This window comes from Coenobita brevimanus, chromosome 57 (genome assembly GCF_032717465.1).
Source record: "Coenobita brevimanus isolate Jiangsu-jjx chromosome 57, ASM3271746v2, whole genome shotgun sequence".
In the NCBI taxonomy this organism is placed as follows: domain Eukaryota; kingdom Metazoa; phylum Arthropoda; class Malacostraca; order Decapoda; family Coenobitidae; genus Coenobita; species Coenobita brevimanus.
In genome coordinates this window covers 16,937,337-16,957,147 of record NC_137010.1, presented here as the reverse complement: position 1 = coordinate 16,957,147, position 19,811 = coordinate 16,937,337, and the positions used below count along the sequence as shown (strand labels likewise).

General features: G+C 46.5%; 1 protein-coding gene across 1 annotated transcript in view; it reads right to left on the bottom strand.

Moving 5' to 3' along the window:
* Positions 1–233: 233 nt before the first annotated feature.
* The window catches only part of PNPase (polyribonucleotide nucleotidyltransferase 1), a 175,217-nt gene continuing 155,639 nt past the window's right edge, over positions 234–19,811 (bottom strand). Inside the window, exons 13-14 of the mRNA XM_080274224.1 lie at positions 13,106–13,336; positions 234–428 (exon numbers count right to left, since the gene is read on the bottom strand). Of these exons, the coding sequence (XP_080130350.1) occupies positions 270–428; positions 13,106–13,336 (390 nt within the window). The 3' untranslated portion in view covers positions 234–269. The remainder of the gene's footprint in view (positions 429–13,105; positions 13,337–19,811) is intronic.

Genomic DNA, 19,811 nt, shown 5'->3' with positions numbered 1-19,811 from the left:
GGAAAGGGAGAAAAAAGTGGAGATGTAGTGTGAGACAGTAATTTCTGAACTTATCTTAAGCAGTCCTTGCTAGTATTTTCCCAGGTGTTGTGATATTGCAATGCAGACAGTGTAGGACCCTGATGCTGCAATTTCTTACCAACCTGACAGCATCACAGTAGTGTGTGCAAAATATGTGCCCAGTAGGTAGTCCTCACTTCATGCTGCTTTCTGCCTTGCCGCCATGCACCTTTGATTTTAAATGTGAAGCATTGGCACAATATGAGTGACTAAGCCGGGTCAGCTTTATGGAGGTTCTTCACAGAGGATGTGATGGCTTGCAGTGCCCGCCGTGACAGCCTCATCTGACCAGTGGCTGGATCGCGACCAAAATATTTAACCTTCAGTTCCTGCCCTACCTCTAGGCCTAGGGCACTTGGGTGCTGGATCTGCCCACAAAAGTTGGGTTTGGTTAAATATATAAATACAGAGGTTGTTGCAAAAAGACTATTCTTTTATCATTAAACCACAATCACTCTTTCCCAATTTTTGGGTTGGATAAAAAATCATGGAAATGGAAGAAACTGAACAGAAAACTTCATGCACAAATCAGAAATACAATTACTACCATGAAATGCATCTGATACCTGGTTGCAGAGCAAACAACTGAAACTGAACTAAGAAGATTATCAAAAGATGTTTCTCTAAACTGGAAAAGAAGTCCTCTATGTTATGGAGTTGCATGGAGGGGCTAATTAACATTCATAACCACTGCAGATGACTTCAACTTCACCTGTTACCCTTACCCTTCACATACAATTGCATGTGATCTGACATGTTACTGTCCAATGTCATTCCTCTAGTCTTAGCTACAATCTTTATTTACAATTTACTTTAATGATCTCTGCCAGCCATTTCATTTATACTTGTAAAAGCTAAGTTACTGGCAAAGAATTACCAGCTCAATCCAACTATTTATTCTAAAAAGTTCCTGCAACAGTATCTCAAAACATATTTTGGTTTTGTCACGTTTCCCAAGCTTGACGAGTTAGAGATGGTCTCCAATAATGTCTGCAATATGAAAGGCCTTAACAGCCAGGGGGTATCAAACATAAAACAGAAATTACATCACTGGACTCAAAGTGTTAATTTTTCTTGCTAACTTAATATCCAACAATTTTGAAATATCGGCTTGGCGGAGCGAGCCAGACACCACCACCCTAGGAGAAGGGTACAGGGAGGTGACCCCACCCCACAAGGAGATGACAGAGAGGCTCTTTTCACCTGCCGAGCATAAACGACGTATCTCCTCTGTGACCCGACGCCCCTCTTCCCTGCAGCTAGACCATCAGACATTGTACAGTAAAAGTACACTACACTTCAGCAGAGGGAATGCTCGCCAGAATCAGGGTGGGACTTGCAGTGGCAAGATCCCAAACAAACCCTCGGATGCCGAGTCCACCGGATCGGCCTCCTATTTAACAGAGGACTCAGGAAGAGCCTCAAGGTTTGTTATACCCCAAGGGAGCAGCGGCACAGTAGAACCCACCAGGTATACTGTGGGTGGAGTGACCGCCAGTTCTCCACCCACTGCCACCCAGCTTCGGGAGCTGGCACATCAGCATGTCCACCAGACGACCTTCACCAGTACTCCCCAGGAGGGAGGCAAGCCCTGGGGTACACTCCGCCGGAGGTACCACTGAGGACAGGCCGCTGGTCGTCCCCCAGGGCTGCCTCAACCCTGAAGGAAGGAGGACAGACTCCACCGGAGCTGCGGCTTAGGCCGGGAGTGCCCACCAGGCCTCTTCCTCTCGATGTCACCAGACAGGTGACCCAGACCCTGCAGCAGGAGTGCAGTCTCTGCCAGAGCTGTGACTATTGCCGGGAGAACCCGCTGGGTGCCCTCTTCCAGCCGCCAGGGTCTGTGGTGCCAGGAGGAGTCCCCTCACACTCCTCCTCCACTTCTGTCCTCAGCAGGAACACAGGCAGTGCCCAACAGGGCCGCCTTGAGGAGGGAGCTTCCCCTGGACCTCCCCCGCACACCCTGGACCAGAGTTTCGGCAGGGCCTCTTGAGCCCGCCAAGGAGAGCCGGCCGTCAGCCGCCCTCCCTCCGAGAGTCGCTAAGCTCCTACAGAGGGTAGTGCCTCTTGCTTTGACCATCCCTCCTGCGGCAGAGTGGGGCATCCCTCTCCCCGCATTTCTCTCCAAGAGGGTGGGATCTGCTCCCCTACAGGTACCCCGCCAGAGACCAGACCAGGCAAGACATCCCCGAGGCCAGGTGTCCTGTCCCTGCAGCCCCGTCCTCCCAGGTGCTGCTGGACTCTGCCAGGACGAGAGGCCACAGTCCAGTCCTGATGGCCTCCTCCCGCAGACGAGACCACAGCCCTAGGAGCCAGCGGGGCTCCCCCGATGCCTGCTGCAGCTGCTGGACCTCCCCCGGCACAGGTGGACGCAGTTCCTCCCTGACGGCCGCCCCTGCCGGATGTAACAGTGGCTTAGTCAGGGCACCGCCCTCCCCTCAGTCGACCCTAGGCCTGGGCCACCCCAGGTCCGCCCACAGGACCCCGACGATGACTAAGGGCCAGCGCCGAGTGGCGTGCCTTTTGGCCCTAGCTCAGAAAGCCCCACCTCCTGCTGGGCCACTACAGCTAGGGAGCCGCCCACCAACTCCTCCAGGACTTGTGGCAACCCCACAAATGACTTACCCCCGTACTACACTCTGGACGGCCAACCCCCGATGCCCGGCCACCACATAAAGCTCCTGGCATAGGCCCCCCTGCCACCCATGACCCGTGCCCTCCACTCCGCCAGTACTGTGAGTAAGAGACTCTAAGGCTGTTTACCCTCCCAAGTGTTTCTGAGCCCCACCCCAGTGGACTAGCCCCCTTTCCCTCCCCACTTCGGTGCACCCCTCCTGTGTTTCCCCAGTGTTGCTCCCCCTCCCTTGTGTAATTGTGAACTCTTGTGGCCATAACCTTACGTGTGGAGTGTGTGGCACCAAGCCACGGGTTTGCCCCAAGTGTGACCTCCCCCACAGTGTTACACATGGACCGATCACACCAGAGCACCCCCCCCCCCTTTGTGCTGCCCCGTCACCCCAAACTCCAAGCCCTAGACCCCTAGTCACCTACCCTGACAGAGACCCAATATTACCGTCCCCCCCCCTCCCTCCCCCTGCGCCCCTCACGCACGGATAGATCCTAAGTGCTATATCCTCTCGTCCTCTGTAACGCACACGTAGCATAAGGATAGCTAGGGTCCATGTCACGCGGATGCATATAACTAGCATAGGAAACCGTCTATGTTACGCGATCGTCTATACATAAGGACTTGAGTATACACTGCCGTCTATGTTATGCGTCTGATATATTGAGATATACTTGACTGTCCTTGTAATATACTCGAGACCTAATGCGTCTGGTGTATCGGTGAAACATACCTGTGACAGTGTGTGGAAATTATATTAGGAAAGGTAGAATACTGTAATGGTCAAGCTTGCTGAACTAGGTGGAAAGGAATTATTGTAAGAGCTATTTTGGGTTATTGTATATTCCACACGTTTTGCTCACAGATTGTGTGTGTGTAATTTCCTGCTGTTAATATATGTGTGCCTTTTGACCAGCGGTATTTGGACTTTCTTTCCTTGTCTGTGACTGACCCAGTCGAAAACAATGAACCCAAGGTTGCACCATATCTGTCCCCGAGGAGCCGGGACTCAGAATACGCTGCATAACTAATTTCTAGAGTTATCTTAGCAAATACCTACAGTACACAAGAAATTACAGCTGGCCTCAGGAGAATCGGTAAGTGTGGTACAGATGGCCCAGGTTCAAGAGACACCACATACATACAGTATGGGGACTAGCATCCCTTAACGGTTGCAAAGCTAAGCTTTAATCCCTACAGTCCGCAATTCATTCAACCCCCCCCCCCTCCTTAACCGCAAAAAAAAGGGGTGTTTTCTGAAGTATTGTAAATGGCAAAATTTAAGGCATATATTTCAAGATCAAGAATTTACACAACTGGGAAGATGTAAGTCTCATCCAGACTGACCGAGTAGTTTTCACACAGCAGCGCAGCAAAGAAAATAAGTTACCCTTCCCAGCCTGGCGAAAGGCAAACAATGGCCTCATTACGGTGACTCACCTGTCAAGATATTCAAGGTGAATAATGTTCCTAGACATGACTGAACATTGCCTAACTAAACCTGAACGAAAAATTTCATATCCCGAAAAAAAATTCCTGGAAAAAAAAAAAATTCATGAAGAAAAAAGATACATTCAACAATGAATTCATTACTACAAAGATGATAATATAATAAATATCATGATATGTCTTTAACATAAAAGTATAACACGGCTTTACATGTGCAAAAATGTTTCACTTACCGTAGGAAAGCAAATAATTACAACGCTAAAGGTTTAAAAAAAAAAAAAAAAAAAAAAAAAAAAAAAAAAAAAGCAGTGGCACAGAGACGTAAACCACAGAAAAATACGATAATGCATGGTAAATTCCTAATAATATACATTACATTGGGCTAATAACATACATATTACTATACATACACTAGGTATTGCTACAATAAAAGCAAAAGTCTTATTTTAGGTTTATAAAGTGCAATATAGTTGGGAAATGATTCCTCATTCTATGCGTCACGCGAGGGCGTAGGGGAATAATACAGTGGAGGAAAGGAGGAAGGTGGAGGAAGGGTGGGAAATTTCCAGAGGGAGGGAGTGTAGAACATGGAAATATCGCCTTTATCTGCACATCTGAGTAGGAAGAAGTGATGAGGGATAAGTCTCTCAGCAGCCAAGCCAGGAGGGTAAGGTGAGTGGAGGGGGGGGCCAGGAGGGGAGATACTGTTACAGCCAAACCTCACCTCCATGTCACAGTGGCAATAGGAAGGGTAGAAAGAGTGGGATACGTCACATAAGGCATCGACTGAGGGGGGTAAGCAGAGGTAGAGACATGGTTGGGGGGCTAACCCCCCACTCCGCTGGTGAGCTGGAGCCCTCCTCCCATATAACTGGGATGGTTTTGGAATAGGTTACTGAATGCAGTTTTTTATTGCAACTGCTCTACCAGCCTTTTTGGGCCTGGGTGTCAAAGTAACGGAAACCCCCACAAGGCCATTTAGGACCTTAAGGTATAGACTAAAACACCTTCACTATAAGGTGCAAACTACTCACAAAAACCTCGCTAATTTTTATATACGTCACGAAGTTGGGTAGCAAAATTGAAATGCGTGGCTTTGACGGACACACATACGGTACTCCGGAATATTCCGGAGAATACCATAGTATCCCCGACAACGAGGCGAACCAGAAGCGGCGGAGTTCGCCCTCAAGAATGCCGACACCCCCACTCGGACCCCACGGGGTAGCCGCCACCAGCCACCACCACTCTGGGCAACAACGACGTATGTCAGCCCGGGCCGTGCGCCCCTGTGACATTCAACCACCACGCCGCCGCCACCATAGGCGAAAGACACTACCTTCGCGTGGCGGAATCACCGAGTTAGCTAGGGGTGGAGTCAGAAACAATACTCCAGGCAGCGCCCCTCTGGTAGAGACGATCTATGGTCGCTCCCACAGTGAACAGGTAGAGACGATCTATGGTCGCTCCCACAGTGAACAGGTAGAGACGATCTATGGTCGCTCCCACAGTGAACAGGTAGAGACGATCTATGGTCGCTCCCACAGTGAACAGGTAGAGACGATCTATGGTCGCTCCCACAGTGAACAGGTAGAGACGATCAACGGTCGCTCCCTTAGGACCCTGGTCGAGACGATCAATGGTCGCTCCCACAACATCCAGGTAGAGACGATCAATGGTCGCTCCCTTAAAACCCCGGCAGAGACGATCAATGGTCGCTCCCATAACGCCCAGGTAGAGACGATCAATGGTCGCTCCCATAACGCCCAGGTAGAGACGATCAATGGTCGCTCCCTTAGCCCTCCGGTCGAGGCGATCAATGGTCGCTCCCACAGTGCTCGAGTAGAGACGATCAATGGTCGCTCCCCCAAAATCCAGGTAGAGACGATCAATGGTCGCTCCCCCAAAGCTCAGGTAGAGACGATCAACGGTCGCTCCCTCAGCACTCCGGTCGAGACGATCAATGGTCGCTCCCACAATATTCGGGTAGAGACGATCAATGGTCGCTCCCCCAGTGTCCAGGTAGAGACGATCGATGGCCACTCCCAGGGTGTAGTGAGGAGAGGGACGTCTCCACAACTGGAGGTTGAACTTCAGGGGTCTCGCTCCAGAATATCTCGGAGGGACCTCCCTGTTTCCCCCGGCCTCTGTTCCCTACGCGTGGCCTTCGAGCAGACACACCTGTCGGTCCCCTGTGACAGCCGCTGCCGCAGCCCTCCCCTGACGGCGCCCCTGGTCGTGGGAGACCGCAGTCTGTCGCCTCTTCCGGCCCGCCCTAGGACACCCGGGCAAGACCTCACCACGCCCCCGCGACGCCGGGACCTGACCCAGAGGTTCCTAGACCTCTTCGGCCCCAGTCCTACGGGCCTTACGCCGGAGCCCAGTCCGGAAACCCCCGGACGTGACAGGACGCCCTCGCGAGCCGCCCCGTGCCCTCCCGGCTCGCCCCGCCCGGACGACGCCCTCAGTCCGACCGGATCGCCGATGACGTGTCCTTGTTTCCCTCCATGAGGAAATACGAGTGACCCTGTAATAATCGTGAAGTAGGTTAAGTGTGACTCCCTGTCTCTTAGAATGAGTATTGTGCAGTGACTTTATGTAATCTCTATTGGGGTAAATCAGAACACAATATCCAGTTGAAGGACGAGAATGTGGGTTGAGACCTAAAGTGAAAATACGTGTGAGTGCCACCCCGAATCTTTCTAAAGACATATCTCTAGAACCCGGAGAAAGACTAAAATATTACTGGAGTTCTATTGGCTAGTCTCTAAGTAATATGGTGAAATAGTATTTACGAGTATTCCGACTTTGTTACACGTTGTGAAGCGAGAGTCTACATATCATACCGAGGAGATGTGTAACGAATAAGTGGTGCCTATAGAAACCATATTTCCATCAAAATATCAAGGAAGGCGAGTATTAACGATATTCCCCTCCTCCGCACGCTATTCCTAAAAACTCTCTCCATTCCTCGCTCCCGCTCTTAAAGCCAAAGTAAGAATTAGAGTTATTTGTCAAAGAATCTTCGCCAACAGAAAACACCTAAACTCCCTTGCTAACATCGGGCATCCTTCAATATTACCATAACTACCTCCTCGCCGTTTTAAGTCACTCTCCGTGTCTCCCCTACCTCCTCCTGGTGGATCACAAACCCCCCTCCCCCTCACGCGCTCCGCGCGCACCTGTATTTACTGCACTCCTAGTACTAAGATTTGCTGTATTGTCATTAGTATCTAGAAAGCTAGTATCCTGCGAGATACACAATATTTTAGATAAGGTTTTTGTATTGCTCTATATTGTGTTGTAATATCTGCTGAAGTATCCTGTGTCTGACTGTGGTAATATACGTGTATGGTGTTGCCGAAGGTTTTTATGTCCTACCTCTCTTTATTGCACTAGCTCCGGTCTCGAAAGAGGACCCCGCTCCACGTTGGGTGAAATAGGTACGAGAAGTCGAGCCTAATTCAACCCAGCATTACAAAAAAAATTTTTTTTCATGTAATGTAAAAAAAATATGCATGTTAAACACTAAAAACACTTCGTAACAACCAAGGATAAGCTTTTTCATACTTAGGGTGACATTCAAGGTGTAGCACATGAGCTACAGCCTAAAAACATTAATACAGCATTCAGATCTCATCAGATGTATGTAAAACTCTAGGGATTCATGTTACCCCATTCCACATAAGCATTTCATGTATCATACAGTCAATCCTTGAACAACACGCAGCTGAGTAAAATGTCTTTGTTCTAACACGCATAATGCAACAGGTCACAATCAACATGAGGAAAAACTCAAGCTTATGCGGGAAGTCAGCTGGCCAGGCCTGGCGACAAAAGCTGACAGCTGCGCGTGGTAACGACACCCGCCAGACTCGCCATGGCTGGCCAGCTTACATCTGGGTTCCTGTCCTAGGTACACTTGAAGGCCATATGCTAAGACAAAAATTTATGGATTTTGCAATTTTAGGGGATGAAATGGGAACAAAAATGTTTGCCAGTCAGATTTTTTTTTTTTTTTTTTTTTTTTCATCCATGTGGACAGTGGTCTTGTAGGTTTACGTTCAGCTCCACATTCTTCATTCACTTTTGCGCTTCCCAACACATTTCAGACCAACTGAACATACAGCTATCAGTCCTTTCTCATGTCTCACTGAGTTCTACCTGTGCTGTGCAGCAAGATTTTCTTTGTGTTTCAGTGCTGAGTGAGGACACTGACTCAGTCATGCCACCAGATCACCCCCAGCCAACCAGAAGGCAGTGCAACTTCACATATGCCCAGAAGTAAGAGATAGTAAAGGAGTTAGAGCAGGGAAAGAGGCAGGTAAAAATGGCAAACAAGCATGACTTGTAAAATACACACCGCCGCCGCCGCTGGACCAACCACCCCACCACCACCCACCCCACTCCCAACTCGCAGCCCCACCACCACCCCAGGAGGACACCACAGCAGGCCAGGGCAAGGTAAGCCTGGACCGGAGCAAGAAGGGTGCCGGGGCGCCCCCACCTTGGGTCCCTCTTCCGCGGAACCAACCCAATGGCGACCATGCAGGAAGAGGGAACGACCCTGCAAGTGGGGCAGCCTTCACCAGGTTTGGGGTGGGACTGCTCCAGAAACAGTCCCAAGCAACACCGCAGATATGGCCATCGTACGTACCGGGGAGGAAGTGGCCATCGTACGCCCCTCAGTTGTTTCCCCCTGTAACACCGCCAACACAGCACTCGTACGTGTGGGGGAAGGAGCGGCCATCGTATGCCCTTCGGTTACAGACCTATTTGGAGACGGCCTCTGTGGAGTAGCTATTAAGCACACACTGACAGGCAAAGGAAGGAGAAGTGGAACCGCGAACACAGCCATCGTACGTGTCGGGGAGAGAGTGGCCATCGTACGCCCCTCATCCACTTCCTCCTCCTCCTACAGGAGTAACACCGCCAACACGGCCATCGTATGTGTGGGGGAAGGAGTCGCCATTGTACGCCCTTCAGTTACTTCCCGTCAGGCAGGCAGCACCGCACACATGGCCATCGTACATGCCGGGGAGGGAGCAGCCATCGTACACCCCTCATCTGCCTCTTACTCCTTTGGGAGCAGCATCGCCAACATGGCCATCATACGTGTGGGGGAAGGAGCGGCCATCATACGCCCTTCAGCTGCTACCCTCAGGAGCTGTGGAACTGCCAACACAGCCATCATACGCCCTTCATCTACAGCTCCTAGGGTTCTCCCGGAGGGGAAGGTCCCTTGCGCGGCCGGCCCCCTACCTCTCGGTTGCATGGGACGCCCTTCTCTCTCTCCCTCCAGGTGTGGTTCCCCGGAGGTGCTGCCGTTCCTAGAGTGGTGGAGGGGTCCTGTACCAGCCCTGCAGCCAACCCCTGGACAACCCCGACCCCTGATGGACGCCCCAAGAAAGAGGTGCCGCAGTTCCCTCCTGATGGCGCCTTGCCCTATAGGCAACCGCAGCACCCGGACCTCCAGTGCCGGTCAACAGGCCCCTGAGCAGGGCTGTCTGGGCCCCACTCCACCACGGCCCTCCGTCAGGAGCAAGAGGCGGCAGGCCCGGCTCCTAGAATTGTTTGGCCCCAGCCCCGAGGGCCACCTACCAGGTCGAGGCCCCTAGACCGGCGGGCCTCCCTGCACCCCACCGACGAGGCTCCTACACGAGGGCCTCTCACCAGGTCGAGGCCCCCAGAGTGAAGGGCCTCCCTGCACCCCCCTGGACGAAGGAAGTCTGGGAGACGATGCCCCTGCGGGTGATCCCCTGTCTCCTGCAGGAGGGCTGTTTGGGAAGGACACAGGGGGTCTTCACCACCGCTGCTGCAAGACAACGTATCATCACTTCTCTCACTACTTATATCACTTATTTCTTCCTTATCTGGGTCAAATCTGAATCATATTCATCCTGAGATATCTTCTAATAACCCTTCACCATTTGTGTCAAGCTCATATTCTTCATCACTACTGTCTGGCGGGGAAGACGCCATTGTTTCCTGGGGCGATAAAGTAGCACACACACTCGAGCAGGACAGGGAAACACTGGGGCCGGGCTTTGGAATCATTCTTGGGAAGCTGGAGGTATTTATTTTAACCCGCCCCATCCCGACGTTTTTGGACCTTTTTTTTTTTTGGCTCAAACATCCGCTCTTGGTGAGAAACATCTAAAATTCACAGAGAAATCGCTCACCTGAGGTTTAAAATACTCGATTTAGGTACGAGTATTTCCTTACCTGACTGGGTTTTCTAACAGGCTGGCACCAAAGAAAACGAGTTCTATGGGAGGGTAACTATTTTATCCACTCATGAACAGTATTTATTTATTTACTTGGTACGAATTTATATGCAGTACAAGAGTATATTGGTTTTCAAACAGTAATATAGGCATTATAAGCATTGTTACACTCACTAACTCATCACCATTCATGACCTTTTTTTTCCCACATTACCTGATCATCATTTCTGACTGTTTCTTCCTCTAATGCCATGTAAACTTTGTCCTCCACATTGTCATCGATTGGGGAATCACTCTGGCCCTGAATGTCTTTATTGGCCAGGTCACTGGTAACAGGTGAATTGCCGAGACAATGGCGTGCAGGGGGGGGGGAGAGGTTATGCGGTGTAAGGCATTGTTCCTGCTTGGCATCTTGTAGAGGAATAGAGGAAGGTGTCCCATGTATACGTGCCAAAAATCACTAGCGAAATCACTCGCGAAAATTGAAAATTGTGCAAATTAGGGACCTTGCAATGTTGCCGTGTTAATTCACGTCGTCGGGACGGCGCGGCTTAATCAATGAGGCATATTATTGGCTGGAAATTTGTGACGTGGTATGACATTTCATGATGTTTTATGACATCACAGTGGCAGGATAATATGTGACCAGCGGTTTGTTTATGTTTCTCGAGAATGTTGCCACCACGTGGTCTTCAATAAACATTGGTCCCGCACTCAGGCCTTCCCTGAACACATCCACGGACTTGCGTGGTACAGGAGAACCACGGGCATATTCTCCGGTACTGCACAGTCAAATTTTTGTGTGGCACTCACATACCACAAAACATTACTGCGGTGATCAAGGGGTTAACAGACAGGCAAAATACTGAACTTTTACATTTCATTTTATTTTACTTATTTATGTCCTTTGCTCTAGGGTGAGGTGGGATAAATCACACTGGGGGTAATCCATATACAAGTTCTCATTTCCTTCCAGTGAGGCAGTAGTACTGCATTTATATCATGAAAGGTGGTGGAAGATGGTGAGGATTTTTAATCTCGGGGGTCTAGTATAATATTTAGCATTGCTGATACAGTGTTTCTCGACTATAAATGCTTGTAGATTCCAATAGTATAACATTTAATAGCTACCAGAGGTTGTCTGCTATGATATCTGAAGACACTGCTGACTAACCAAACCCATGGCCTGTGTGATGAATCCATAAACATCATGGTGTGGGTAAGGGATGTATCGTATAGGGGTATATAGTACTGTACTTTCTACCCCCACAAAAGAGGATATTAATGAAACAGGAAAAACATGTTAAAACACCTAGAAAATTTCTTGAATATCTGTCACAAGAGGGCACAGTCTCTCTCTCTCTCTCTTGAAAGTTTCTTGAATTATCACAAGAGGGCACAGTCTCTCTCTCTTCTCTCTCTCGAACGTCTCTTGAATATCTATCATAAGAGGGCACAGTCTCTCTCTCTCTCTCTCTCTATCATTCCTTTTCCTGCTTCTCTCTCCCTTCTAACCCTCCCTCCCCATCTCATCCTTCTTTTTCCCACGTCTCTCTCTTCTTACTCTCCCTCCTCATCTCATCCTTCTTTTTCCTGCCTCTCTCTCTCTCTCTCTCTCTCCATTCTCTAACTCACTTTTGCCACGTGTTAGAAATGAATATGAAAAGGCACCTCTTAATCCATCCATCCATCCATCCATCATCCAGTCCCATGTTGCCCCATGAGAAGCATGGAAGACCGGGGCTAGGCAAGTTGGTCCTGACAATTAAGAAGAGAGCGACCACCCTCACTCATTCCTGAGTGGCATTACATGAGCAATGAACCCTAACCACCCTTTGGACATAAACCTACACAGGCTCAATCCAACTGGAGCACCTAATTACCCACTAAACCACCAGGTGCCATAATTTGGTTATATGGTTACCACCCAGCACAGTAAATGGTTTCCTGATGTACAGGAAACCATTTGGCTTGTCACTCAATGTAGAGTGACCCACAGGCAGAAGGAAGAGGAAAAATCACAGAAAGAAAGACAGAAGAGGGAGTGTAAAGTCACCCATGGGCAGAAGGAACAGGAATGAATGAATGAAAGAAAGAAAAGCAGGCTAAAGATAAAATAACAAAATTATACATTTCAGTGCTCTGTTTAAGGAAATATATAAGAAAAGGGGTAGATGAATGTTTCACCAACAAATAATTACATTTTCACTTAATATAACAACTATAATAAAATTGTATTACACATTCATGTGTTACCAAATTAGCACTACACATTCGAGTGTTAGCAAAACACAGAACTATACAGTTCACCCCTACTGTCTGCACAGATCATCCCCTATATGGGGGTGATCCATATAAAGGGGCACCTTTTTTTAAAAAACACCATAAAACCAACTTAGCCAATGATAAGCAATAAGAAACATTTGTCAAAGATAATGCTGTTCCTGAGGTATCTTTTGATACTATTGGTTTTCAGTAAAGCCTTCTTCTTGAATTATGGCAAATATTTTTCCACTAACAGTTTGGTTTACCCCCACCTCACTCTACTATTCACACAGCATGGCAATTGAGAGGGATGGAACTGCTTCCAAATATCAAACAGCTCTGTTCTCCATCTCTCTGTACCTCAATTGAACATGGAAAAGTACAATGGGTCAGGATGATAATGATGATAGCTACCATAAATCCAGGATACTACAACAAATGCTGGAACCATACATCTGAATAAGGGTACTGTACTGACCTTGCGCATATCAAGCTGGGAGTTATGGAGTAGTGCAGGCGTCATATGGTCATACAGTGTGACCATCACCCCCTGCTCCCGCACCTCCCTCACTGTGGCTGTGTAGATCCCACCAAACTCAAGTGTGGGTTCATCATCTACTAGGAACTCCTGTAACAATTCCCGTGCCTCGTCCATTGCGACTTGGTTGGGGGCAAAGATGGAGAGGGTGTCCTGCCCTTGCCATGTTAGCTGTTGAAGGGTAGAGATATGATTATGTTCCTAAGGAATTATGGTAAATACTAGTCATATGATATCAACCAAAATCTATCTATCTATCTACAGCCCGACATCCTAATCCCACAAAGGGTGGCTGCAGACACAACACCTCCAAGTTGCTCTGTCACCCACCATTTGCCTACCGTCCCCCCATCTCACTCCCCCTTCCCTCATATACCGTTCAACTCCATCCCTCCACCTCATCCTCGGTCTTCCTCTCTCTCTCCCTCCCTCCACCTCACCTACATACACCCTCTTAGTCAGTCTTTCATTCTCCATTCTCTCCACATGTCCAAACCACCTCAGTGTATTTCTCCTGATCTTCTCAACCACATCCACATCCACCCCACAACATTCCTTCTTCATTCGTCAACCTGTCCCTCCATGTCACTCCACATGCTCCTCGCAAGTAACTCATTTCCACCGCTCTCACTCTTGACTTGTTCTCCTCTATCAAGGTCCATTCCTCGCTTCCATACATTAGGGTATGGATCACAATACTATCATGTAGTGACTTCTTAACTTACTCACCTCCCTATTTCTCATCACTGCTTTCAGTGAACCAACAACCTTCCTTCCCTGCTGTACCCTTTCAAGCACTTCATCCCCAAAAGTTCCATCCTTACTCATCGCACTACCCGAGTACTTGAATGCACTCACAACCACAACTTTTCCCAGACATACTAAATGATTAGGAGATGGATACATGGCCCATTTCACTCGGCACTCTGTTGATGAAATGCTTTCCTGTTCCTATTTTGGAATTCTTTTCATCACATCTTTAGTAGAATACTGGATAAGGATTATGACGATGATGATCAAGGTTGTGAAGTGGGTGATAATATTTCCCAACTCCAACTCTGGCTTATGTATATACTATATTAATAATATGGCACATGGACATCATGCAGATAAAAGAATAATAATCATGAATTTTGAGAGAAGCAGTTCTTAAATCTTTACTTTAAATAAATTCTCTACTTATAAAGCTTGCATCATGGCCAATAAACCATTATACAGGTCCTCCCCTACTTACCAACGGGTTACATTCCAAGAAACTAATTGTAAGTAAAAAAATGCATTTAGTAAGTTAGAAATCATTTAATATACCTACCCAAGTGAACATCACAGCCTAGCCAAGCCTACCTTGAATGTGCTTAGAACAATAGCCTAAAGCATGGCCGAAAAATCATTAACACAAAGCCTATTTATAATAAAGTGTTGAATATCTCATGTTAATTATTTAATACTGTACTGAGATCGTTGACTGCGAAAGTCCAAGCTCACGTGTCATGGCCACCTTCATGCTCATATGTTATACTGAGTTTCATCTCAGGAGTAATTGCCTTCCGCTTCTTATTCTCACCAGAAACAGGGGAGACAGATGGGCATTTCATAGACATGATGGATTTTTTATTTTTTTATTTTTTATTATTATTTTTTTTTTTTACCAGTACATGTCCAACTTCTAGGCAAAGGTTTCAGGGCCTATTCCCAAGTCCCAGTATTCCTCCTTGGGGCCCAGTAGTCCTCCTACATCTCCACATGTCACCATTTCAGCACTAACACCCACCAACCATACTGAATACATGCTAGGGCTGTCTCACACAGGAATGGTGTACTGGTCGAAGCGGGGGTACATATAGTGGAGCAGATAAATGTGATTTTTGGGCAGAATCATTCAACTGATGATACAAACATGAAATTTGGCGTGAATGTTGTGTCTAGGTCACTTTCTTACAAAAAAGCGCTAGCTATGAAAAACTCCAATATGGCAGCCATTTTATCAAGATGGTCGCCATAGCATGTTAAAACAACACTTAAATATAAAAATTATTCTTTTTTTTACATCTTGGTGTCATTTTATTGATCTATTTTTCCTCATTCCAAAGATAGAGATACTGCAAATTCATCTAGGAGAAATAAAAGAGTGTATGTTGCTCACTACCAGAGCACACTGGTGACAGACACTGCTGTGCAACTCAGCATGGGGCTCAATGTCGGCTAAACGTCAGGTTTAGCATCCCAAATGCTATCTGATAAGCCCCTAACATATAAGATAGCCGCACCTGAACTGACAGGTTGTGCCAGCGCAGGAGAGTCGAGCCAAGGATAACAGGGGCTTTACGTTGGTGTACAGATCGCATGGGATTTAACTGACACTGGATGAATGATCGGGTTAGGTGTAAGGCAATTGCATGAACCTAACTGCATCCCATCTATCAAAGTAAACATAAGATGGTAAAAGGATAAACCCTCAGCCTCTGCCATTTGAAATTCTTAAACATGGATGCAGAATCAAAACAACAAACAGACTGGAGTAAATGCTGCCTTTGTCAGAAGGACAAAAACATTGAAATGCTAATTTCATCACTTACTTCATTCCAAAGGAAACAAGATTATGCTGGTTACATTAACACTGTAAAAAATGTACCATTGTTTCATGTCATCAATGTTATGCCAATGCTGCTTAATCCTGCAAGGCTAGATGAAGGTGAAGGTACAGAAGCCACACTGATACAAAATAAAGCAAGATATCACAACAGCTGCAGATTGCTGTTTAATAACACCAAGCTAGAAAGAGCACAGAAGAAGAGAGTTACTCCAAGCACATCAGGTGACTCAGGTGAAAACCGTGGCAAAAGACAAAGAACCTCAGATCCTCCTAAAGTTGAATGCTTTTTCTGTGAGGAAGAAGATGAAATATCAAATTTACGGAAAGCGATGACTGCAGCTGAATGAAAGACTTAATCAAAACGCCAAGACTGTAAACCATGGAAAGCTCCTTGCAAAAGCTAAATGCTGGTGATGCTGTTGCTCAGGAGATGAAGTATCACCCACAATGCCTACTGTAGTTCATTTATACAATTTAGAAGGAGCACATCTTAATTTAATAAAGCAAGAGGAGGGTTGTAGTAATCTAGGAAATGAGTTATATCCTGTGGCCTTTTCAGAACTTGTAATCTACATCATGGATAGCAAAGCTACCAATAAATAAACAACACCAGTTATATTTAGCTTGTCTGTTCTAGCCTCACTGTACAAGCGTCGCTTAGAACAACTTGGTGTGGATTCCCAAGATGTCAATTCAACCAGGTTAAAGGACCAGTTACTCACTAGGATTCCTGAGCTTGAAGCCCATAAGAAAGGATGTGATGTACTTTTATCATTCAAAATGGATGTAGGCTCAGTTCTTTTTTATGCCTGCAACTACAGTGATGCTATTCACCTCCCAAAGCTGTTGATATTATAAGGAAAGAAATGCTCACTGTACAAGCGTTGCTTAGAACAACTTGGTGTGGATTCCCCACATGTCAATTCAACCAGGTTAAAGGACCAGGTACACACTAGGATTCCTGAGCTTGAAACGCATAAGAAAGGACGTGATGTACTTTTATAATTCAAAATGGATGTAGGCTCAGTTCTTTTTAATGCCTGCAAATACAGTGAAGCTATTCACCTAGCTAAAACTGTTGATATGATACGGAAAGAAATGCTCAATCAAAAGACCCAATTCACCATGGACTTGAAAGAAGGGTTTGGAGAAGAAGCTGTTCCATCTGCACTATTTCAGTTTGTGTGTAGCATTGAACATGGTGTAGATATTACATCACATCTGATGCATGGTGTGGTAAAATCAGACCTACCTATTGCACAACTTTTGCAGTACAACTGCTACACAAAATATGGAGAAAGATTAAAAAAACCCAGGCATTCAAAAGACTGCAACACACCATTTGCTGTGTATGTTGGTATGAAAGTGTTTGCCAAGACAAGGAAAAGAGAATTGACCGACAAGCTTCATGAGAATGGAATTAGCATATCATATGAAAGAGTGTTGGAAATATCTGGTCAGCTGGGTGAAACTGTTGTAAACCAATATGTGGAAAAAGATGTAGTGTGTCCACCAGTTTTGAGAAAGGGGCTCTTCATTACTTCAGCAGTAGACAACACAGACCACAATTCAACAGCCACCACAGCATGTACATCCTTTCACAGTACATGTATTTTAACCACCCCCATCCCGACGTTTTCTGGGCAGTGGAACGCCCCAGTCCCGACATTTTTGGACCTTTTTATTTTTTTTTGGCTCAAACATCCGCTTTTGGTGAGAAACATCAAAAATTCATAGAGAAATCGCTCACCTGAGGTTTACAATACTTGATCCAGGTAGAAGTACCTCCTTACCTTAAAGGGTTTTCTATCAGGCTGGCTGCAAAGAAAACGAGTTCTATGGGAGGATAACTATTCCACACCACTCATAAACGGTATTTATTTATTTATTTGGTACGAATTTATATGTAGTATGAGAGTATATTGGTTTTCAAACGGTAATATAGGCATTATAAGCATTGTTTCACTCACTAACTCATCACCATTTACCTTTTTTTGCCACATTACCTGATCATCATTTCTGACTGTTTCTTCCTCTAATGTTTGTCCTCCACATTGTCATCGATTGGGGAATCACTCTGGCCCTGAATTTTGTACCATGGCATGACACGGCTTTACTGGCCAGGTCACTGATAACAGGTGAATTGCTGAGAAAAGGGCATGCAGGGGGGGGAAGAGGTCATGCTGGGTAAGGCATTGTCCCTGCCTGGCATCTTGTAGAGGAAGGTGTCCCGTGTATACGTGCCAAAAATCACTTGCGAAAATTGAAAATTGTGCAAATTAGGGATCTTGCAATGTTGCCGCGTTAATTTACGTCTCCGGGATATGAGTGCACATCATGTGAGGACGTGAATTCACGTCTCCGGGACGGGGCGGGTTAATGTTTCAGCACCCATATTCAGATAACAGAGGATAAGGACACGTTTCACCCAAGATTACGGACAGTAGGGCAAAAAAAAGTTCCTGAACTTCCTGAGTTATACACCAACATCCCACCAGCCTTCTTCAGTAAGAAGGATCCACCACCAAGCACAATTGATGGCATGTTATTACCAGTTCCAAGTATTTTCCAAAGAAATCTCAGAATCGAATATGAATGGCTGGAAGTAGTTCATGGTACCAAGACCTAGATGAAACCATAAAACATGGTCAGCCCACCATGCTAGCCATCAAAGAACTAAAGCTTTTGATACCAGCATGACATCCCTACTGCCTCTTCTGTGGGATCAGGCTCATAGTGTTGCCACCATTAAGCATGCCATGAACAAAATATGGGAATGTTGGCATTCCTAAACCCTGGACAAACCCCGGTTCTAACTGCTGATCAGCCACTTTAAGCACTGGATAAACAAATCCAGTGGCAATGGCCAGATGAATATGGAGTGGACAAGTTCGTGATCATGTTTGGTGGACTACGTAACGAGATGACAGCACTGAAATCCATTGGGTCCATACTAGAAGACAGTGGGTGGACGAGTGCTCTTGCTGGAGCTGATGTGACCTCTTCTGGCACAGCAGATTCATTTCTGTCAGCTACCAATGTCACCAGAACTCGCCCAGCACACCAGATTACCGCATACTGTTTATTTCACCTAATGAAGAAAGCATACAGTGCATATCTTGCTGAACAGTCTGACAATGATGACAAATCCACCATTTTGGGAGAATGGTGTGACATCCGTGGGAAAGAAAGTCCACAGTTTCAGTTCTGGTTCTTGATTCTTAACATGGAGCTGACCATTTTCAATTTGATACGATCATTAAGAGAAGGAAATTTCACACTGTATCGTGAGTCACACTCAGAACTGGTACCTTATTTCTTTGCCAACAACAATTCAATCATGCACAGTGGCTTCCTATTCATCTGCGAGATATGATGTGCCTGGAGAATCAACAACCAGAGGTTGGCAGAGAATTCCATCAAAGAAATTTCGTTGTTCACAAATCTGACAGGGATTTCTCCTCCATGGCTATTGACCAAGCCCACGAGCTTGGTCAATAGCAATTAGCTCTTCGAAGGTGGATGGCGGTTGGATCAGAAATAAGCCAACTTGTTGCAAACTATGAAGCAGTATCGGGGAGTAAAGATGTAAAGAAAGACAGTTGTCACCATGAACAGTCACCAACAGCTCAGAAGCCATTCTTTGAAAATGTACAGTGGCTTACCATGGTTATAGAAGAAATGGGCAATCCATTTATGGAAGAGGTAGGAGGTCTCCTCACTCTTAATACAAAGGACATAGCAGATCCTCCTGCTGCTCAGCTAATTGCATTGCACCCTGAGAGAGGGAAAGAACAGTTCAAAACATTTATGGATAAACTACTGGCTGACAGCTATTGCTTCTACCACCCCAATAAAAAGAACAATATAGACTTCTTTAAAATTTGGCCAGAGTCGACCAACTCATGTGAGACTAAATTACTTAAGGAAGATTGCCAACTGTTTTCCCGCCTGTTCATTTCCTGCCAAACCAGACGGTGTGACCTATGAGAATTTTTCAAGCATGAAAAGCAGTCCTTCCTTCCTTCACTCAGCAAGAAGGGTAAATTACAT